Source organism: Trichomycterus rosablanca, chromosome 5 (genome assembly GCF_030014385.1).
Source record: "Trichomycterus rosablanca isolate fTriRos1 chromosome 5, fTriRos1.hap1, whole genome shotgun sequence".
Classification (NCBI taxonomy): domain Eukaryota; kingdom Metazoa; phylum Chordata; class Actinopteri; order Siluriformes; family Trichomycteridae; genus Trichomycterus; species Trichomycterus rosablanca.
This window is the reverse complement of record NC_085992.1, coordinates 43,481,726-43,506,670: the sequence shown is the minus strand read 5'-3', so window position 1 is coordinate 43,506,670 and position 24,945 is coordinate 43,481,726. Positions and strand designations below refer to the sequence as shown.

The window sequence follows — 24,945 nt, the reverse complement described above, 5'->3', positions numbered from 1 at the left end:
TGACCCATTCTTTCACAAATGTTTGTAGAAGCAGTCTGCATGCCTAGGTGCTTATTTTTATACACCTGTGGCCATAGGAGTGATTGGAGCACCTGAATTCATTGATTTGGATGGGTGAGTGAATAATTTTGGCAATATAAGCATTATCAGATTAGCATCAATTCCAATACCTCCATGAACATTTCCCATTATAGAGTCAGCTCTATCTAATTTCCTGACCATCCTCTTGTTTGTATTGATTCTTTTTTCACGATGGATAAAGCTTATAGTGAGAGATAGCTGTTTGTGTATGAACAACATTAATGTTATCTATTACCTAAACAGTGCAGTGTTTTTTTCCAGCTGTTGACTCTGCAGAACCGCTGAACCTTGGACAAGATCATTATTAACAGCAAGCTCAAACACGGACAGTCAATTAGTAGACAAATTAATGTTAGTTAACCCCATAAAGAGCAGAGGTGTGGAAACACAACAAAGAGTTTCGGAGGTATTAAAAAAAAGTCAAGTGTGAGTTGTGTAATGAGGTTTTTTGGAAGGTTATATGTATGCATATATGATGTATAAACAATGAGGGCTTGATGTATGAAGTTACAAAATTCACAATGTACACTGATCAGCCATAACATTAAATCCACCTCCTTGTTTCTACTCACTGTCCATTTTATCAGCTCCACTTACCATATAGAAGCACTTTGTAGTTCTACAATTACTGACTGGTTTCCATCTGTTTCTCTACATACTTTTTTAACCTCATTTTACTCTGTTCTTCAATGTTCAGGACCCCCACAGGACCACAACAGAGCAGGTATTATTTAGGTGGTGGATCATTCTCAGCACTGCAGTGACACTGACATGGTGGTGGTGTGTTAGTGTGTGTTGTGCTGGTATGAGTGGATCAGACACAGCAGCACTGCTGGGGTTTTTAAATACCATTACTGTCCACTCTATTAGACACTCCTACCTAGATGGTCCACCTTGTAGATGTAAAGTCAGAGACGATCGCTCATCTATTGCTGCTGTTTGAGTTGGTCATGTTCGAGATCCTAATTAGGGGTCACAGGATGCTGCCCATGGGGTGCTGTTGGCTGGATGTTTTTGGTTGGTGAACTATTCTCAGTCCAGCAGTGACAATGAGGTGTTTAAAAACTCCAGAAGCACTGCTGTGTCTGATCCACTCATATCAGCACAACACACACTAACACACCACCACCATGTCAGTGTCACCGCAGTGCTGAGAATGATCCACCACCCAAATAATACCTACTCTGTAGTGGTCCTGAACATTGAAGAACAGAGTAAAAGGAGGTTAAAAATGCATGTAGAGAAACACATGGACTACAGTTAGTAATTGTAGAACTACAAAGTGCTTTTATATGGTAGGTGGAGCTGATAAAATGGACAGTGAGTGTAGAAGCAAGGAGGTGGTTTTAATGTTATGGCTGATCAGTGTAAATCTGCTTTTTTGTTTAGTAAAAGTCATTACATGAATTGTGCTTGGTTCAGCTCATATCTCTCACTTATTTGAAGCACATAGCTTAAAAGCTTCTGTTAAATGTTGAAAAAACTAAACATGCTTAAGATAAAATGCAAATTTTAAAATTATTTTGTGAATAAATAAAATCATTTGAAATGAATGCACTGGTGTCAGGAAGGGAAATGATGTGGAGAATAGTAATACGGCTGATTTGGTGTATGCAGGGTGACTGGTTTTATCCTGATAAAAAGCCTGTCAAACTAACTGCGTAACTGAAATATTTTCCCTTTTTTTTTTTTAACTGACTGGTTTCTGTTTTCAAAACACTGGCAAAAGCATATTTCTTCAGCTTTCATCTTTTTTAATGCTGGTATGATCACGGTTGCCAAGTATGAGGGACACAAACTTAACAAAAAACACCACAAATATGAGCACCCAAAATATATTCCGCTAGCACACCAGCGCTGAGGTTCTGAACACCTTGGTTCGAAACTCGGCGTTGCCACTGGTCGACTGGGTGCCATCTAGCGGGCATTATTGGCAGTGCCTGCAGGGAGGGATGGCTGGAGTATGTGGACAGGGTCTTCAAACCCTGTGTAAGGACCCTGATTGGTGGATAAAGGGCGCCTGTGCAGAGTGCATGGGTGGAAAAAGGTTCCGTTAAGGGCTGCGCGCAGGTCGGAGGAGGCATGAGCAGCAATATATCCTCCTCAACTGCAAAGAATCGAGGATCCCCAGCAGCAAATTGACTACACTAAATTGGGAGAGAATGGGATAAACATACATTTTATGTATATATATATATATATATACATACACACACACATACACACACACACACACCGATCAACCATACCATTAAAACCAGCTCCTTGTTTCTACACTCACTGTCCATTTTATCAGCTCCACTTACCATATAGAAGCACTTTGTAGTTCTACAATTACTGACTGTAGTCCATCTGTTTCTCTGCATGCTTTGTTAGCCTGCTTTCACCCTGTTCTTCAATGGTCAGGACCCCCACAGAACAGAGACTATTTTGGTGGTAGATCATTCTCAGCACTGCTGTGACAATGACATGGTGGTGGTGTGTTAGTGTGTGTTGTGCTGGTATGAGTGGATCAGGCACAGCAACGCTGCTGGAGTTTTTAAATACCGTTTCTACTCACTGTCCACTCTATTAGACACTCCTACCTAGCTGGTCCACCTTGTAGATGTAAGGTCAGATACGATCGCTCATCTATTGCTGCTGTTTGAGTTTGTCATTTTCTAGACCTTCATCAGTGGTCACAGGATGCTGCCCATGGGGCGCTGTTGGCTGGATGTTTTTGGTTGGTGGATTATTCTCAGTCCAGCAGTGACAGTGAGGTGTTTAAATTTTTTTTTTTTAAACTGTGTCTTATCCACTCATACCAGCACAACACACACTAACACACCACCACCATGTCAGTGTCACTGCAGTGCTGAGAATGATCCACCACCTAAATGATACCTGCTCTGTAGTGGTCCTGGGAGAGTCCTGACTATTAAGCTTATTAACTGTGGAGCTGATCAAATGGACAGTGAGTGTAGAATCTGTCAGATTATAATGGTCCTCATTAAATTAAGAATATTTATAAAAATATAAGTTGAACTGACAAATAGATGACCTGACTTGCCGATAATGTTGAAAATGTTATTAAAAGGTGAACTGATGGGGAAACACATCACATGGCACGTTTTTAAATATACTGTATAATAATCTGATGTATTAGAAATGGCCAAATTATCATCAAATTCCAAAATAACACAGTTTAGTAGGAAAAAACAAAGACCTGGCAACTGTTCCTAAAAAATGTGCTTTGCACACTGCTTTGGGAGACAAAAGAAATTATGAATAGATTACCCACAGATAGATTCCTGAGCTTTAGCAAATCAAACAAAATATATATTGATGTCTTCTTCTTATTTTTAAATTTAAACCCATTGTTTGCTTGATCTTCTGTTATTTGCATATGAAAGTAGGAGGAAGGCACAATTTAATTGAATGTTGACTTATTCTCACAGGTGTGTGGTGCAGGTTCATGTGTATTGAGAATGGTCCACCACTCTGTGATAGTAATATAATGGCCTGTATTTTTTATTTTTACACTGTGCTGACAAATTGTTCATAGAATCGCATTGCTTAGTCTTCTGTTGTGTACCTACAAAATGTGTTTGGTGGATGTAGATTATAAACTGTCCAGTCAAAGCGATCAGGTACTACTAATTAATAGGCCACACTCATTTTGCGGACACTTATCCAAAGTGACTTATGGGGTCTGTTCAAAAACCTAGTGAGCTGCCTTGCTATCTACTGCCTACATAAGCAGCTGCCTCAGTACAGAGGATTCTAATAAGTCATTAACTAATAAGGTTATTCAAACGCGAATCACTTTACATCAGTTTTTGCTTACTAAGCTAACACAGTTAGCATCTGACCATTCAAACCAATGGGTGGCACAATGCGCTAGCATATCAACTAACATCTCCCTCCATTTACCGAAAATGGCTACATTGTCACTGACAAGCCCGAATTTGCAAATAAATGACACGTTTTTAAATTTACAATTAATTAATTAAAAATCAATGCTAATTAGTTACATGATCTATTGCTGCTGTTTGAGTTGGTCATCTTCTAGACTTTCATCAGTGGTCACAGGACGCTGCCCACTGGGCGCTGTTGGCTGGATATTTTAGATTGGTGGACTATTCTCAGTCCAGCAGTGACAGTGAGGTGTTTAAAAACTCCATCAGTGCTGCTGTGTCTGATCCACTCATACCAGCACAACACACTAACACATCACCACCATGGCATTGTCACTGCAGTGATGAGAATAATCCACAACCCAAATAATACCTGCTCTGTGGTGGTCCTGTGGGGGTCCTGACCATTGAAGAACAGGGTGAAAGTAGGCTGAAAAGGTATGTAGAGAAACAGATGGACTACAGTCAGTAATTGTAGAACTACAAAGTGCTCCTACATGGTAAGTGAAGCTGATAAAATGGACAGTGAGTGTAGATGTGGTTTTATTTTATGCCTGATTGGTGTATTTGATGCAGTGGCGATTTCTCTAAGACTGCAAGCTCAGCTTCCCCTAAAATGTCAAAAATTAAATGGTCAAATATGTACAGTTGTGTTAACATTTCATTGACTACAAATGCGTTAGAACACGTTCATCTCGAAGACGAGTTCGTTCAGAATCAGCTACTTATCACAAATCGACTGACTCGAACTTCTCATACATTACCGGTGCCTCAATGCATTTGCCCGCAGAAGCCGAGCATCTCTTCACTTCTATGGGGCTGCATGGGAGCGTTTTTTCATTGCTTCGAAACTCGCCGGTCATTGGATAAATGCCACGATTTTGTCCCGCCCCCGGACGCCGAGCGTCTCTGGGGGTGAACGGAGCCATGGGCGGGTCTGGACGCTGAGCTTCTGCAAGATGATTGGAGGATCGGTCGAAAGGCTGAATCCCGTTTTGATTGACAGCTATTTTGATCTCTACACCATCACTTAATCACTGGGAGCTTGAGTCCCATCGCGGATTTTGCGAGTGAAGTCGAAAGACAAACTGCTGCAACCCATTTCAGGCCATTTTCTTGAAAAGGAACAGAGGGCAGAATTTATGTATAAATAAATTGACAAATTTTATAATGTAAGCCGACAACGAGCTTCCCCTCTTTAAAAGACCAGCAGCCGCCACTGATTTGATGGTATGTACTTGTTAGTAATAAGTGTGTCGAAACATCTGAACTCAATAAAACATGTTATGGCATTAAAACATTATTTATAAGTACATACATGTGTGTACTATATATACAGTAAAACTCAAAAGTTTACATACACTTGTAATGGACACGTACCCGTATATCATAGGATTTAAGCACTTTCTTAAGTAAAGAAATCACTTTATATAAATAATTTTTCATTACGGCTGTCTTTCATGAGTAATTCCCTGCTCCAACACTAACACCTCAAATCTCCACTAAAGTTTATTGCTGATCGCAATAATTAGAAAATTAATGCTTTTTTCTGCATGGTTGCTTCCTAATAATGTATTGATAAAAAGCTTGCTTGACTGAACAGTGTTTCATTATTTTTAAATTGACAGACCTGCTTTTATTGGCTTTTGGATTAAATCTCACCATTTGACAAATTTCCTCTTGGCATAAGGTGACATAAGAGTTTTTTCTGACCTTGGCAAAGAAACCACTGTTTCATGTACACTGGCTACTAATACAATTACTGATGAGTAATTATGGCAATTATGTTTCATATAAAGCTAATTAAACAGTATTATCTGTTTGTTCAGGCTGTCTTTGTCTTGTAAATATGGTCTAAAGGGCATTTAAACATTACTGTTAATATTAGAACAGCCCCTGTACTGAAAAGCATGTATGTACATTCAGGTAAAATGACACATAATCTAAAACAATTCACAAATATGTCTCTTCTTTATCTATGCATGAACAGTTTTGTGAGAATCTCTGTTTTTTTACAGCAATAAAAAATCTGCTCATTTATTACCACAAAATAATTGAAACCCAGCAAGCAACAACAGAGCATAATTTGCATTTTTTTCTATTTTAGTGATCTGTAATTACAGTACTGGATTGAGCATTTGTCCTTAGACGTTCTTTAATTCTGTTATTGATTTATGCATACAGTAATTTGAACTCACCTCATGTTCATTTGCATAGCACAATTTGTACTTTCATTGTTTTACGATGCAGCTTTCTCTGTGCTCCTGGAGTGTGCCTATGTGCCACGCCCCTCTCTCAGGGAGCCTTCTTAGTCTCGAGACTTTGTGTTTGGTCCCCTGCTAAGTATCCTCAGCAGCAGCACCTCGTCTAAGGTAATAAGCTCAGGGCTTTTAAAAAGGGTGCTTGTGATCAGTCATGTGGAGACTTTTGATTTAGTTTGGTTTTTGACCTTGCTCCTATCTGTTAGCTCCTGTCTGTTAGCTCCTGTTCATTTACTAATGTTCATGTTTATAAGTCTTGTTTAAAGTTAGTCCTGTTAATGTTTTGTTTTAGTCAGTTTTCAAATTTTGTTAGCTTAGCTATGGGGTTTAGGTTTCTGTTTCATGTGTTAAGGGATTACCGTTAGCTTAGCATTTAGCTTAGTTCATGTGTGTGTGTCTTGTTTTGTTTAAACCTGTCTTGTGTAACTTTGTCTTGTCTTTTGTTATTATTAAACGGTATTAGAAACATGTTTGCATGTGTGTCTGCCACTCTTGTCCCGTCTAGCCCCAATACATTACATTATGAGTATGCTGAAAGAGTTGGTTGTGTTGTGAATCACAGTAAAAATACCACTATTGCAATGCAAGGCAAGAAGAAACAATACTCCAGCAGAAATAGACCACAGGGATGGATAAGAGAGTTCCATTTAGTTCACCCAAAAATCACTGATTTGCCAGATAAGAAATATATATTTATTAATTCGGACTTTGATTGTTTTTTAAATATTTACATGGATCAAAACGTTTATTTTCTTTCATTCCATGGTGCATATTGCACAACAGAGTATTACCTGCTTCTTAGTATATTTTTTAACAAAAAATATGATAAATTAGTCGGTATATAACAACGTGCATTAATCCCATATTGAATATTTATTAAAGCAAATCTGCAAAACAAATCATTCAGATGTTTATTTTCTTATTATACCTAATTGGTAGCAAACAATGTGCTGCCCAGCAACATTTTCTGATCCTTGGGGTTGATCATCACTTCTGATCACTGTTTACATGGAGTTTTGAATAGGGATGTAACGATGCACCACAAGACAGTTAAAAATTGATTCACATGTGTAACGATTCAAATTGGTTTACATGTATAATGAATCGATATTTACTTTAAACAGCAGAGGGAACTGGCGCTATTCACCTTGCCTGGTTGACGTCGCTACAGGGTTGCCAGGTTCGGAATTTTCCAGCCAAATGTATTTATGTGAGGATACTTTCTTTATTTGTATAATTCATTTATTTATTTAACATGGGATTTATTTCATTTCAGTTTTTTTTTTACACAAAAAGGGAAATGTGCAACATTGTTTTGCATAGTTTGTACCACCTCAAAAATAAAAGGGCATTCATTATTTAGATAAATAAAAGATAAGCACAAATACAGTATTTTATTTTATTTTATTTTATTTGAAGAGAAATAATAAACGGAAACTTTGTCATAATTTGTCTTCAATTTCATTTTGTTTAAAAAATCGGGGGAAAATCATATTGTGAGCCCAGTATCGTGTATTGCATCGCATCGCATTGTTACATCCCTAGTTTTGAATGATCTTCCCATGTTCACATGGGTGTCCTCAATGCATTAAAAAAATATGTTGGTGTATTAACTCCATTGGTGTTGTATAAGCTGCTCTAAATCAACCCTAGATTTGAATGAATGAGTGAATGCATGTTGCCCTGTAATGGATTGACACCCTAGTCAGGGTGTATTCCTGTCTTTTGCCTGGTGTGAAAATAAATGGTTTCTATATATTTTTACAAACTACAACACAGCAAGATGAAGTCAAATTCATTAAATTTAAATCCAAATAACAACAAATACAAGGAGTTAAGACACGAAGAATTTTATGAAAAAACATGCTAATTCATTTAAAGCTGGATTTACCAGATGTGCATTAAGATTGTGTTTTAATATTGTAACTGTTAAGTTTGGGGCTCTCACATTTCTCAGGCAGGACATTTTTCCTTTTACTTTTTAAAAGGTTCACAAATATTGTAATCAGCACACTGGTGTTCTAACAGAGGAAGAAGTTTGGAATCAGCAAACAGTCTTACTGAGTTATTGGAGGCAGTGTAGCTGAAATTCAGTTAAAACTGTGCTGAAAATGGATTTGGTGGCAGGCTATAGTTTCTGCTGGTAAATTGTTTTTGTGATGTGTGCCAATTGAAGTGCGGGTGCAGAATACTAATGAACATGATTCCTCATGCATGCCAGGGAAAGTACAGTACTGGGAAACAGAAATCGCCCCTTTGGTCATTTCAGGTCTTTTCTCAGCATCTTTGTCTGGACTGGCCAAGTCATAACTTAAACTATACAGTAACTTTGTTTCTTTTCAGCCATTTAGATTCAAGATTCAAGAGTTTTATTGTCATGTGCACAGAAGAAACAGCAGTTACACTGTACAATGAAATTCTTACTGTGTTTGTCCTCCGAATGTCAATTATAGTAGGGCCAGTGATAGCTCGGTGGTTAAGGTACTGGACTAGTAAACAGAAGGTTGCCGGTTCGAACCCCCGCCACCACCAAGTTGCCACTGTTGGGTCCCTGAGCAAGGCCCTTAACCCTCAATTGCTCATCGTGTTCCGCTTACTGTGTAAGTCGCTTTGGATAAAAGCGTCTGCTAAATGCTGAAAATGTAAATGTAATAGTAAAGTCAGAGACGATCGCTCATCTGTTGCTGCTGTTTGAGTTGGTCATCTTCTAGACCTTCATCAGTGGTCACAGGACGCTGCCCACAGGGGGCTGTTGGCTGGATATTTTTGATTGGTGGACTATTCTCAGTACTGGGACAGTGAGGTGTTTAAAAACTCCAGCAGCGCTGATGTGTGTTATCCACTTATACCAGCACAACACACACTAACACACCAACACCATATCAGTGTCACTGCAGTGCTGAGAATGATCCACCACCCAAATAATACCTACTCTGTAGAGGTCCTCTGGGGGTACTGATCATTAAAGAACAGCATGAAAGGGGGCTAACAAAGCATGCTGAGAAACAGATGGACTACAGTCAGTAAATGTAGAACTACAAAGTGCTTCTATATGGTAAGTGGAGCTGATAAAATAGACAGTGAGTGTAGAAACAAGGAGGTGGTTTTAATGTTATGGTTAATCGGTGTATATTGTGGAATCTTCTACTGACCGTAGCTAGCTATAGATAGACTAAAAACTATAGATGCCTGCAATTGTTTAATTTTATATTTTAACAATTTGATTTACATTCATTTTTTAAATTTAGTTTTAGTTTGTGACAGTTTTTTTTGTAGTTATCCTGTAAATAAGTACTGCTTGACTGTAAAAAATTGGCTATACGTGACAAGAGGGGGCAGACACACACACAGAGATGAGTTAACAAAACGTTTGATAATAACAAAACAAAAACAAGACAAGGGTACACAAGACCAGACACACAACCTAAGCTAAATGCTAATGTTAGTGCTAACGCTAATCTAAACACAAGAAACATAAACCCAAACCATCCTAAACCTAAGCTAACAATGCTCAAGCTAAATATAAACTGACTAACACAAACATGAACACGACAATAACACTAATCAAGACTTTTAAACAAGATTCCTGAGCATGAACAAGACAAGAGCATGAACAACCATAACATACCAAACCAAAATCATGACAAACAAAACCAAAATAGTCTCCGCTGAAGGATCCATTATCCATTCATCAGCTTCATTGACCTATCATAACTGAGGAGGTGTAGACCTAAACAAAAGCCTCCTTAACCATGTACTCCTAGAGACATGGGTGTGGCACCTACACACTCAACATGCTCTGGGAGCACAGAGGGGCTGAATTCATGACATTGACTTCAATGGTGAGGTACAAGAAGAGTTAGATTTATGGTTAAGACAGCAAAATCAGGGTTGGGTGTGTTCAGTTAGCTAAATTGACTTAGCAAGTTAATTAAGTGAAAAGCTTGAGCAACCAAATGGTCCAATTACTTTTCCAGAAGGGAGATACCTGTGTAGGATAGCTGTCTATCATGAATATATACAATTGTATTTTACAAATACTGTATGTGGTTGTTCCCAAGTTTTCTTTGTGTGCTATGTTTTGTTTTCATTGTTTTGTTGTTAGGTGTAATAACAAGGGTGTATAAAACTGTTATAACAAGAATTTCTTTTTTTTTTGTTTAATTACAGGATATCTTGGAATGTGGATCGTCCTATAAAGTTGAAGCAGTATTAACAGATGAGAGGTATCAAACTTTAAAGGTTAGTTGGCAAACAATAAAAACGAACTTATAAAAAATAAAGTAACATACGACCCCAAATCAGAAAAAGTTGGGACAACACAGAAAATGCAAATAATAAAACAAAAACACAGAGTTTCTTACATTGACTTTGACTTTTATTTGGTTGCAGACAGGATGAACCTGAGATATTTCATGTTTTATCTGCTCAACTTCATTTCATTTATTAATAAACACCCATCCCTGCATTTCAGGCCTGCAACACATTTCAAAAAAAAGTTGGGACAGTAAAGCATTTACTTAAGCTTAGCCCTCGGCCTTTACACACTGAAATTCGTGAATTGTTTAATGATATTATGCACTGTAGAGGGAGAAATATGCAAATCCCTTCCAATCTTTCTTTGAGGTTCATTGTTTGTAAACATTTCAATAATTTTTTTCACACATTTATTGACTAACTGGAGATCCTCTGATCATCTTTGCTCATCAAAGACTCAGCCTTTCCTGGACGCTGATTTTGTACCAAACCACGATTACAATCACCTCTTGACATCAGCTGTTTGGAATCACATCATTATTTAGTTGTTTCACCTCATTACTAGCCCTAAATTTCCCCTGTCCCAACTTTTTTAGGAATGTGTTGCAGGCCTGAAATGCAGGAATGGAGGTTTATTAATAAATGAAATGAAGTTGAGCAGACAAAACACAAATTATCTCAGGTTCAAACTGTCTGCAATCAAATAAAAGTCAAAGTAAATGTAAGGAACACTGCATTTTTATTTTATTGACATTTTCCATACTGTCCCAACTTTTTCAGATTTTTCTGGGTTGTACATGATGATGTTTTGCAATGTTCAGAAAGACCTTTTAGTCCATTTAGTGTTATTGCCATTGAAACATAACTTAAAGCATAGGCGCTCTTTTTAATTGTTTATAATTATTAATGCATAATAAATTATATACAACCCCAAATCAAACCAGTGACTGTGTTAATAAGTGTAATAGTGTTACTAAGTGCATTCCTGCATTTCAGGCCTGCAACACATTTAAAAGATTGGTTCTTGGTCAATTTAGGGCTAGTAATGAGGTGCAAAAACTAAATAATGATGTGATGTCAACAGGTGATTATAATCATGGTTTGGTACAAAAGCAGCATCCAGGAAAGGTTGAGTCTTTGATGAGCAAAGATGGCCAGAGGATCTCCAATTTGTCAACAAATACATTAGAAAATTATTAAAATGTATATTATTAGTTAAAAACAACCTTCTTTAAAGAAAGATTGGAAGGGATTTGCATATTTCTCCTTCTACAGTGCATAATATCATTAAACGATTCAAGGAATGTGGAGGAATTTCAGTGCATAAAGGGAAAGTGAGGGCCTAAGCTGGACGCCTGTGATCTCAAATCCCCCAGACAGCACTGCATCAAAAACCAACATTTATCAACAGCTAATATAACCACATGAGCATGGGATTACTTTGGGAAACCTTTGTCAAGCATTGCAATACAGTTACATTTACAAATGACACTTACTGTGAAAAAAAGAGTCCTTATTAACAATGTCCTGAAGTAGCGTCAAGTTCTCTGGGCTTTGAGGCATCTGCAATGGACCATCTTTTTAAAAAGAAATGGACGCTGTGTGCTCTGGAAACAAGGACAAAAAGGATCATCCAGACTGTTATTAGCAACAAGTCCAAAAGCCAGGGTCTGTCATGGTATTGGGTTGTGTCAGTGCCCTGTCAAAGGTCATTTAAACTTCTGTGATGTCAGCATTAATGCAGAAAAGTACATTGAGATCTTAGAGCAACATATGCTGCCTTCAAGACGTCGTCTTTTCCAGGGACATCTGTGCATTTTTCAACAAGACAATGCAAAACCACTTGCTGCACATATTACAAAGGCATGGCTGCGCAAGAAGAGTGTACGGGTACTGGACTGACCTGCCTGCAGTCCTGAACTGTCCCCAATAGAGAATGTGTGGAGAACACTCAATGTTTCATAAACATTTTCCAATCACTAGCTTTGTTAAGGTCAGTGTTCCCATCACTAATTGATGACAGGAATGCTTTAGAATGGCAGGAAGTCCCCCCACATCCAAGTAGATTTGGTATTTGGTCCCCTCAGTTAATGGCTTGGGCTTTGGGTTAGTACCTACCAAAAGTGGTACCTACAAAAAAGACAACCATTTATCTGAAATGGACAAAATGGACGTTGTGTGCATTGGAAACAAAGACAAAAACGACCATCCAGACTCTTATTAGCAACAGGCCCAAAAGCCAGGGTCTGTCATTAAACTGGGTTGTGCCAGTGCCCTTACTTACCAAAAGTGGTCCAAGAAAGGACAACCATTCATCTTACAACAGAGTCATGGGTGCTTAAGGTTCAATAACGCACATGAGGAGCAATGGCAGGCTTGTCCGTCAGGCCCGATCCCACAGAAGAGCTACTGCAGCTCTTATTGTAAAAAAAAAAGCTAATGACCTAAGGAAGATATGGCATTATGGGAAGAAAGTGAGCTGGGGGGCAGTGTGATGCTCTGAGCAATGTTCCGCTGTAACTGAAATCTTTTTAAATACAGAGCACTAAATTACTAATAATTATATAATGATGGTGCTGAATGGTATGAAAAATCACAAAATGAGCCTGGTAATCTATAATTACTCCAACTCATCATGTAAAACTAATTCCAAACATGAGAGCTGTCTGCAAATGTGAATGCTTGTGAAATGAAAGAGCTGTCTACAGCCCAGTAATGAGTCTGTTATGAGGCGAATCGGCTGTAAATAACTTTGATTGAGCAGAAAGAAACTACAGCTAATAAACAAACTGGAATGAAACAAAATTCCTGGTATTTTCAGTTTTATATAGTTACTCAACGTATGTCCTGGGCCATTCATGCATAAAACGCCATGTAAATCTGGCATGTGTAATTATCCTCGGCATTAATTTCAAGTATGATCAGAATAACACTCCTCCTAAAAATGAATTAATAATTGAGTGAATGAACAAAGAGGCTATAATTAGTAACAGTATATCTTTAATACTGTATATTGATGCGTATAAAAACTGTACAGTAGCGGTCCCCAACTACTTTTGCACCACAGACCAGTTTCATATAAGATATCATTTCAAGGACAGGCAGGGGTGGGGGATTTAAAATAGAATGACTTTAGAATGGAAAATCAGTGTGAATCCTGATGCAATGAGACGCTGCTCCCACCTAGTGGTGATTAGAAACAATAACACCCAAAGAGTGTTTGAAATGTAATTGCTCTTGTAGCGATCTCTGATTATTTATTCTTTCTGTGTGGCCCGGTAATAAATGACCCACGGAGCGGTACCGGTCCGCGTCCCGGTGGTTGGGGATCACTGCTGTACAGGATAAGTCTGTTAAACTAAACGATGTGTGTATGTCGTATATGTGCATTAAACTGACATAAAGAGTAAATAATTATGCCACAGATGCTTTTTTATGCAGCTATGTTTATCATAAAGTTACTATGCCATTTGTTGTAATTTTTGGACATGTGCATTAGGTCATTTCAGTCTTGGCACTTCACTGATTTCTGCAACTGTTCTTAAACACATGCGCTCAGGTGGTACAGCAGTAAAACATGCTAGCACACCAGAGCTGACATATCAAACTCGTTGGTTCGTGTACCGGAAGGCTGGGCACCTACATGAACAACGATAGGCTTGTTGTTCAAGAAAGGGTGCCGGAAGAGATTCCTGATAACTGATGTAATTACGACCTCTGCTGGCTGATTGATGGCACCTGCACAGAGACGGGGGATAATGAGGATCAGGGTGTGTCTATCCATACACAAAGCTGATCCACATATGAACTCGCCTCGTGCAGGTGAAAAGATGTCAAAAGATCTCTTTAGTCAGGGTGGAAATCAACATCAGTAGAGAGGAAGCATAACGCAATCGGGTAGTTGGGTACAACATGTTGGGAGGAAAACTGTTGGGGGGGGGGGGTGTATTGGGCCACATAGAACTTGTTCAAAGTAATTTATTTTTTTTCTATTTCTATTTCTAGTTCTTCCCATTAACCCGATTGTAATTCTTCTGTACTGCTGCTGACTGCCACTTCTGACTGAGTAGAGTTGTAACCGTCACACGCCCCCACCAACACGTCACCTATGGGGATCTGTTATATGTACGGAAAGTCAGGCACCAATTCCCATCATCCCGTCTTATTGATCAGCTGGGCGGCACGGTGGCTCAATGGGTAGCACTGTTGCCTCACAGCATTAAGGTCCTGGTTTTGATCCCCTTGTGAACCTAACCTTGTGAACTGATGAATCTTGTGTAACAAATAATTACCGTTTCTGTCATGAATGTAACGAAAGTGTAAAACATGACGTTAAAATCCTAATAAACAAACAAACAAACATTGATCAGCTAGCAGAGGCCACAATTGCAGCATTAATGAGGAAGCCCTGTTTAGTCATTGTCCTGCTCCTTACAGACACACAGCCAGTAAGGTGTCTGTCCATCTGATAGCAGAGCTAAGATCAGAACTCAAGAACTCAAGATCACTGGTAAGCTAGGGAATTTTACCGCATCACCACCTGACTAGTTTATTGTGGACAGTTATAAACTTGAATTATTAATTTGGTATGGTTGAAAATTATGCAACAGTAATCATTATGTCAAGGCCGAGAAGAAAACATAAACTGTAATCTTATGCTTGGAAGAAATTTGTCTGAATTGTCAGATATAATCAATCACCAAAACCAGGTCTGTTATGCTTTAGAAGGTACTAAACACTGTCACAGTGTCAGTATCACAGTTAAGTTAGTCTTAATCTTCCCTGGGCTTAACTAGTTTCTTTAGCTAAGTGGGTAGCACTGTTGCTTCACAGCAAGAAGGTCATAGTACGATCCACGGGTGGGGAGGTCCAGGTCCTTTCTGTGTGAAGTTTGCATGTTCTCCCCGTGTTTGCGTGGGTTTCCTCCGGGTGCTCCGGTTTCCTTCCACAGTCCAAAGACATGCAGGTGAGGTGAATTGGAGATACTAAATTGTCCATGACTGTGTTCGATATAACCTTGTGAACTGATGAACCTTGTGTAATGAGTAACTACCGTTCCTGTCATGAATGTAACCAAAGTGTAAAACATGACGTTAAAATCCTAATAAACAAACAAACTAGTTTCCTTAGCCTGACAATTTCATCATATTTTTAGAAAACCCACAATAAAGGCATAAAAATGTAAATTTTTGCAATTTTCCTGGATAAAACATAACATCCAGTCATTTAATCTAAAATCTAAAAACTGTCAATCACATACAGTTAACGTCAGAAGTTAACATGCATTTGTAAGCTGCATGTACTATATGTTTGTGCATAGCTTTTTACAAGTGTGTTTGGAGTTGGACCCAAGACAGCCGAGAAGTGGTACCGCAGAGGCCTGCGTAGCCTGGAGCAGATCAGCTCAGAGTCCAGCATCCACTTAAACAAGATGCAGACAGCAGGTACTTTAGCATGCTATACTTTACCCCAAAGACTTCCCCCTCTTACTTTCCTACTACATACATCAATCTTCACTTTGCTATTAATTTGGTTTTATAGGGCTGTTGAGCACATCATGCTTTTTCCTGGGCTTTAATTTATTGGGATCTATATCACAAAAACTGTAAAACAGTTGAGGCTTTGTGCCTTGGGCCCAACAGAATAAGGTCATCTGAAGCCATAGTCTTTCAGAATCAGAATAAATGGATATTAAGATTCAGCGACACATGCAGCTTAGTCATTTTTGTTGGTGGGATAAAATCTACAGTCACTGACTAAACCATGGTTTCTCATTCTTCTCATAATCTACTAGGAAAAAAATCAGGCAACCATTGCACTAAAAGAGTCCAGCTTAAATCCAGTCATATACTAAGTCAGTCTTTCTGGATTAAATTTTTTTTACTACCCATTTCTATTTAACACAGTCATTGCCGATTTTACCTACTAGAGGCTTCTCAACAATACAGGTACCAATCTTGCACCAAAGTGGGTGGAGGGTGTAGTTAATGGGGTGTTTGTGGGAGTTTTGGTTCAGCATTTGTCCCTAAGCTGACCAACTCATTGCTGCTCATGCCTGGAGATGAGCAATGTCTGTCCTGTCTGTATATATAAGCTCACAGACACACACTATTGACTAGAGTTTCTCTAATTAATAGATTGAGAGCAATGTCATTACTTCCACCAAGATTACGGGGTTAATTATGCTGTCAATGACTACCAAGAACAGATCATTAGGACACAAACCCAACCATATATAAACTTAATGTAGAGTATTTTGGACCTGTAAAATTGACCCTGCCTCACATCTCATGAAGGGAGAGCGTCCCCGGATCTGGACCACTGTAAAATACCTATAACAACTGAACACATTCAAACTAAGTGGCCAAAGTAACACAAAGGACAATGAAAACTAGTAATACCACACACAATGGATGGAATATTCAACCAAATCAAAGCAGACACTCTTATCCAAAGAGACATATACAGTGTATCACAAAAGTGAGTACACCCCTCACATTTCTGCAAATATTTCATTATATATTTTCATGGGACAACACTATAGACATGAAACTTGGATATAACTTAGAGTAGTCAGTGTACAGCTTGTATAGCAGTGTAGATTTACTGTCTTCTGAAAATAACTCAACACACAGCCATTAATGTCTAAATAGCTGGCAACATAAGTGAGTACACCCCACAGTGAACATGTCCAAATTGTGCCCAAATGTGTCGTTGTCCCTCCCTGGTGTCATGTGTCAAGGTCCCAGGTGTAAATGGGGAGCAGGGCTGTTAAATTTGGTGTTTTGGGTACAATTCTCTCATACTGGCCACTGGATATTCAACATGGCACCTCATGGCAAAGAACTCTCTGAGGATGTGAGATAGAATTGTTGCTCTCCACAAAGATGGCCTGGGCTATAAGAAGATTGCCAACACCCTGAAACTGAGCTACAGCATGGTGGCCAAGGTCATACAGCGGTTTTCCAGGACAGGTTCCACTCGGAACAGGCTTCGCCAGGGTCGACCAAAGAAGTTGAGTCCACGTGTTCGGCGTCATATCCAGAGGTTGGCTTTAAAAAATAGACACATGAGTGCTGCCAGCATTGCTGCAGAGGTTGAAGACGTGGGAGGTCAGCCTGTCAGTGCTCAGACCATACGCCGCACACTGCATCAACTCGGTCTGCATGGTCGTCATCCCAGAAGGAAGCTGACGCACAAGAAAGCCCGCAAACAGTTTGCTGAAGACAAGCAGTCCAAGAACATGGATTACTGGAATGCCCTGTGGTCTGACGAGACCAAGATAAACTTGTTTGGCTCAGATGGTGTCCAGCATGTGTGGCGGCGCCCTGGTGAGAAGTACCAAGACAACTGTATCTTGCCTACAGTCAAGCATGGTGGTGGTAGCATCATGGTCTTGGGCTGCATGAGTGTTGCTGGCACTGGGGAGCTGCAGTTCATTGAGGGAAACATGAATTCCAACATGTACTGTGACATTCTGAAACAGAGCATGATCCCCTCCCTTCGAAAACTGGGCCTCATGGCAGTTTTCCAACAGGATAACGACCCCAAACACAACCTCCAAGATGACAACTGCCTTGCTGAGGAAGCTGAAGGTAAAGGTGATGGACTAAACCCAATTGAGCACCTGTGGCGCATCCTCAAGTGGAAGGTGGAGGAGTTCAAGGTGTCTAACATCCACCAGCTCCGTGATGTCATCATGGAGGAGTGGAAGAGGATTCCAGTAGCAACCTGTGCAGCTCTGGTGAATTCCATGCCCAGGAGGGTTAAAGCAGTGCTGGATAATAATGGTGGTCACACAAAATATTGACACTTTGGGCACAATTTGGACACGTTCACTGTGGGGTGTACTCACTTATGTTGCCAGCCATTTAGACATTAATGGCTGTGTGTTGAGTTATTTTCAGAAGACAGTAAATCTACACTGCTATACAAGTTGTACACTGACTACTCTAAGTTATATCCAAGTTTCATGTCTATAGTGTTGTCCCATGAAAAGATATAATAAAATATTTGCAGAAATGTGAGGGGTGTACTCACTTTTGTGATACACTGTACATATTTAGAACCATCATCATAGTGCAAACCTGAAACGTGAATAAATCAACAAGAATTAACACATCTGATCTGACGATGTTTGACGTTGAACTAGAACCGATAGATCATGTGTAACCTGTAACTACCTGTCCTGTCATGAATGTTTGTTTGTTTGTTTATTAGGATTTTAACGTCATGTTTTACACTTTGGTTACATTCATGACAGGAACGGTAGTTACTCATTACACAAGATTCATCAGTTTACAAGGTTATATCAAACACAGTCTTGGACAATTTAGTATCTCCAATTCACCTCACTTGCATGTCTTTGGGTTGTGGGAGAAAACCGGAGCCGCCGGAGGAAACCCACGCAGACACGGTGAGAACATGCAAACTCCACACAGAAAGGACCCGGACCGCCCCACTTGGGGGTCGAACCCGGGACCTTTTTGCTGTAAGGCGACAGTGCTACCCACCGTGCCGCCCTGTCATGAATGTAACCAGTGTTAACATGGTAAAAATCCTAATGAACCAACAAACAAACAAACATTTACCTTGCCCAGTATGTATTATTGTGTTGTGCATGGACTCATGTGGACCCTGTGACACCTAAAATTAAGAGTAAGTGGCCACTTGGAATGTAATAATTGGTAAACATGTTAAATAAAACAAGTTTCATAGGAGAGGTGTTATAGATATTTTCATCAGGTGAAAGAAAGCCTTGTTTTAAATCCTGTATGTATTGCACTATTCAGCTTTTTTGTTGCCTTAGCAGCTCGGAAACGACACCAAATTATTCTTACAAAAGTTGAAACCATGTCAGGGATGTGATGAATGTCCCCATCCAAGTGGCATTCATCATTTGGCTGTCATTGTGCTGATTTTGGCTCTGCACCGTCGCTCTGATTGTCTGCGGGCTGTTGTGTAGGTTCCCGGCTCGTTAAGTCGCCCAAAGCTTCACTAGGTGGCTTAATTTACTTCTGGATCTGGCGCCTGCTTTACTGTCTGTTTTCCTTGACAGAGAAAGTTCCTCTGTTCTCCAGGAGAGAGGTTCATAATGCCCTGTATTAACAAGCTCAACTGACAAGCCAGTGGCAGCCTACAAACATGTGCCACTCATGCCCTGGCACCAAATAGGTTCTCACGGACTCAGATGGCACCGGGAAGATGAGGTAGAGAGAGAGAGAGAGAAAAATGTCAATTCTGTGCCACACAACTAGAAGCCTCATTAATCAGGTAGTTAAAAGGCCAGCTGCCAAAAAGGCCAATGTTGTACAATTACAATGCATTTCACGACTTCTGATTATGTTAGTTCAGTTTTAAAAATGTTAAACCGCTTGACCTGAGAGATCAAGTGGGAAGCTGCAGTGTGACATTTTAATGTGGGTTCCTAATGGAAGGTTGTTGTTAATTGCTGATTGTTATGAAAATCTGTTGAGTTGAAGGTTTAATGAGGCTCAGGTTTTTACTGCCACTAGACAAGTGATTTTTAATATGCAGTACTGGTTGTTTTAGACACACACACACACACACACACACACACAATCTGCTGTCCTATAAACAAGCTTGTTTCTAAACAATTATGTAAATTGAGTTGAGGAACTTTTGGGGGAAAATGAGATGCCACAGGTGCGCTACTCAAACACATCGTGATTTCTCCAGCATAGATTTCATGAGATGAAGAGAATAAAAATGATACCAGTACAGTTTCATATTACATGTCCAAAACCTTCAAATTAGTGACTTAATTAGTGGCATTTCTTATTTTTTTTTAGACCAAGGTCTATCCTAATAGCACTACCAATGCACAGGAGACCTGTATGTTATTACATTGTCCTTGCACCATTTTTTCTCGCATCTGTTCCCTTAGGCATAACATAACACTCCATTTTTGCAATGTATTCATTTTTCTGCTCAAAGAAATTGGCCTTAAAAAACAAAAGCTCGTAAAGCATGATACTGAGGCAGGTGAGTGTGACGTGTTGTCATACGGATGTACGGTGTCTGCAGCACCTATGTAGTATTTTCATGAAACATTTAACATACAGTAATATAATTACAATATACAGTACACCGATCAGCCATAACATTAAAACCACCTCATTGTTTCTACACTCACTGTCAATTTTATCAGCTCCACTTACAATATAGGAGCACTTTGTAGTTCTACAATTACTGACTGTAGTCCATCTGTTTCTCTGCATACTTTGTTAGTCCCCTTTTATGCTGTTCTTCAATGGTCAGGACTCTCCCAGGACCACCACAGAGTATTTCTTAGGTGGTGGATCATTCTCAGCACTGCAGAGACACTGACATGTTGGTGGTGTGTTAGTGTGTGTTGTGCTGGTATAAAGGATAAGACACAGCAGCGCTGATGTAGTTTTTAAACACCTCACTGTCACTGCTGAACTGAGAATAGTCCACCAACCAAAAATATATCCAGCCAACAGCGCCCCATGGGCAGCATCCTGTGACCACTGATGAACGTCTAGAAGATGACCAACTCAAACAGCAGCAATAGATGAGCGATCGTCTCTGACTTTACATCTACAAGGTGGACCAACTAGGTAGGAGTGTCTAATAGAGTGGACAGTGAGTGGACACGGTATTTAAAAACTCCAGCAGCACTGCTGTGTCTGATCCACTCATACCAGCACAACACACACTGACAGACAACCACAGTGCTGAGAATCATCCACCACCCAAATAATACCTGCTCTGTGGTGGTCCTGTGGGGGTCCTGACCATTGAAGAACACATTCAAAAAAAGTTGGGACAGTAAAGCATTTACCACTTTGTAATGTTTCATTCCTTTTCACCGCACTTAAAAGACGTTTTGGCACTGAGGATACCAAGTGATTTAGTGTTTCAGCTTTTATTTTGTCCCATTCTTTTTGCAAACACGTCTTAAAATGTACAACAGTCGCATTTTCCATTTCAAATTCTCCACACAGTCTTTATTGTGGACAGGTCAGGACTGCAGGCAGGCCAGTCCAGTACACGTACCCTCTTCTTCCGCAGCCATGCCTTTGTAATGTGTGCAGCATGTGGTTTTGCATTGTCTTGTTGAAAAATACATGGACGTCCCTGGAAAAGATGACGTCCTGAAAGCAGCATATGTTGCTCTAAGATTTGAAATTCTTTGCTCATCAAAGACTCAGCCTTTCCTGAATTCTGCTTTTGTACCAAACCATGATTACAATCACCTGTTCACATGACCTGTTTGGAATCACATCATTATTTAGTTTTTTCACCTCATTACTAGCCCTAAATTGGCCCCGTCCCAACTTTGGAATGTGTTGCAGGCCTGAAATGCAGGGATGGATGTTTATTAACAAATGAAATGAAGTTGACCAGACAAAACATAAAATATCTCAGGTTCAAACTGTCTGCAATCAAATAAAAGTCAAAGTAAATGTAAGAAACACTGCATTTTTATTTTATTTGCATTTTCCATACTGTCCCAACTTTTTCTGATTTGGGGTTGTATGTTTATTAACAAAATAAGTGGAAACTTACATGTTTCCTCCCACTGTATCTTGCCTTTAATAAATTAACCTCATCTAATTAGGCTGCAGAGCTGTATGTACAGTGGATTTAGCAGTACAGAGATGGTACATAGAGAGAGTACTTTAGAGGAAGTGTAAGTGGGTACAGATGATCGCTGGGATTAACTGTACTTGGCTCTAATAGAGGTTAACAGCACTGAGGCATTTTTAGACACAGAAATAAAAGGCACTTAACCAGCAGCTAGAAGTAATGATGATTGCTGTGTCTCACCCATTAACCACAATAGGATAACCTTTTGTTTGTGATGCAGTCGGTGAGCTTTAAATTATCTGTTGTCTTTGCAAACAGGAGACAAATGTGCAGTTGATGATGATAATTGCTTTAAAATATTTTGAAATAAAGATGTGTGGGAGTTAAACTGCTTGATTAAGGTAATCGTACACCAACTATTTGTTTCCGTTAAGTGCTACCTATCAAGATATTGCCGTATATATATCAAAGAAACAATAGGACACTATTATAATGCTAAAAAAGTATCTAACCGGTCACTAAGAGTTTACCAGATGAGACAGATAAAGGCTTTTTGTGAGAAAAATGTAAAAAAAACAAGTACACATGTACACTTATTAGGCATAACATTATGACCACCTTCCTAATATTGTATTGGTCCCACTTTTGCTGCCAAAAACAGCCCTGACCCGCCAAGGCATGGACTCCACTAGACCCCTAAAGGTGAGGCCTTTATGGATCGGACTTGTTTGTCCAGCACATCACACAGATGCTCGATTGGATTGAAATGGGGATTTTGGAGGCCAAGTCAACAACTCAAACTCGTTGTTGTGCTCCTCAAACCATTCCTGAACCATTTTTGCTTTGTGGCAGGGCGCATTTCCTGCTGAAAGAGGCCACAGCCATCAGGGAATACCGTTTCCATGAAAGTGTGTACATGGTCTGCAACAATGCTTAGGTAGGTGGTACTTGTCCAGACGGCAGGACCCAAGGTTTCCGTGATCGTAATGTTATGCCTGGTCGGTGTATATTTTAGTATACATGAAAAAAAGTGCTCCATACACCTGGAGATTTTCTGTTTTTGCCAAAAATATAAAGCTGGTTGGTGGTTGGATCCCACCACTACAGCCTAATGACTACAATACCAAATATAATTAAATTATGCAGGCAGAATGAGTATTATAGCATTTACTACTAAACACAGGGGACTTGTATGTTGGCAAAGTAAAGTTGCACTTAATGCCAATATTCCAAATATAATTTTACTAAAAACAATTTGTTTTATATTGGTTTTTTTTTAAACAAATTTACTTTAGTTAACAGTTTCACCTTGTTTGAGCTGCAAACACATTTGTAAAGTGTCAACAAATAATGTGTTTCCTTAATTACTTATTTTGTTTGTTCTCAGGATTACAGTACTTTGAAGACATCTCAACACCAGTAACCAAAGCTGAGTCTTTAGCACTGGAACGTATTATAAAAGAAACCTCCAGCTGCTTCAGTCCCAATGTGACCGTTACCCTGACTGGAGGCTTTCGCAGGTAAGTTCTACACAGAATATAGTTTTTCTAAACCTAAATCTGATTTCATTTTCATTAAAAGCTTTATCCTCGTCAGGCTCATGTTGGGTCCAGTTTCACCAGGAAACACTGGGTGCAGGGCTGGACAGGGTGCCAATCCATTGCAGGGCTTTGGCCATCCCAGAGTCTGACATATCCAGTTATGTTTGTGTAGATGCCTGGCTGACTGATAGCAATGCTGAGATTCTAATAATGATCTCAGTGTTAGTGGGCTAGAATAATAAACTGCTGCACCACCTGAGCCCTCATAAACTAAACTGTGATAATTAACGTGTGGCCAATAACATGTTTGTAAGCACAGATATGGTTTGAAATTATGATTTGGTTAAGGTTTGCCAAAACAATTCATTTACAGTGTAGACCAGGGGTCAGCAACACGGTGCCCGCAGGCACCTAGTCGCCCGTGGGCACCTGGTCGCCCGCAGGGACCACGTGAGTTGCCGACAGGCCATCTCACGCTGAGACAGGCAAGCGAGCGTAGCTACGATGGGAACGAGATGCATTTGTTAAAATAAAGAATAAGAAAGTCTTTTCGGTTGGGGAGGTCCTGAAACGTACTCATCGTACTCATCTCTCCTTGCGCTCATTGAAAAGCTGGGATAGGCTCCAGCAGTTGGAATTAATGGTTGGCAGAGAAAATCAAGGTGCACAGATTCTTAAGTATTGCATGTCTCTCACTTGAATGAACTGTCTGGCAGTAGTTAATAAAAATATAAAGCTTGAAATCACTAGTCGTTAGCATGTGATCACTAATTTTCTGTTTCTAGAGAAGGCTTTGACTGCTTTGCTTTCACAGCATTAAGTGTCTTATGCACTAATGACCACTAATGCTTGGTGGGTGATTTGGGGAGAGGCCTGAGATCAATTGCTTTTAATAAGAGCGAGACCAACTTGGCGAATTCCATTTAATAATGACCAAGTTAATTCATAACATGTTCATATTAATTATTTGTTAAATTAATTCTTAAGAAATCTGGTTATCCAAAGTGTCAGTGAATGATGTCAGTGAATGACAGTTTGTTGGCTAAATTGGCTGATTAGACCACAGATACCAGTCCTGGACAGCAGGGTTTAAATCTAATCTGGGATTTGAAACCAATCAGCAAATGAATGAGCCCTGTTTTCATTCACTTAATCATTTGAGAATTCAAATACTGTAAAGAATCTTTGAAAATCACATACTTAGGGCATATACAGGTAAAATACATTGGCAATAGGTTTGGCTATTTAAGCAGTTGCTAACAGTCTTTATTTATTTTTATTTATTTATTTATTTTTCCCAATATTTCCACCAATCTAATCATATCCAATTAC

General features: G+C 39.4%; 1 protein-coding gene across 1 annotated transcript in view; it reads left to right on the top strand.

Moving 5' to 3' along the window:
* The window catches only part of dntt (deoxynucleotidyltransferase, terminal), a 197,472-nt gene that overhangs the window by 50,328 nt on the left and 122,199 nt on the right, over positions 1-24,945 (top strand). Inside the window, exons 5-7 of the mRNA XM_062995251.1 lie at positions 10,409-10,480; positions 15,816-15,939; positions 23,460-23,592. Of these exons, the coding sequence (XP_062851321.1) occupies positions 10,409-10,480; positions 15,816-15,939; positions 23,460-23,592 (329 nt within the window). The remainder of the gene's footprint in view (positions 1-10,408; positions 10,481-15,815; positions 15,940-23,459; positions 23,593-24,945) is intronic.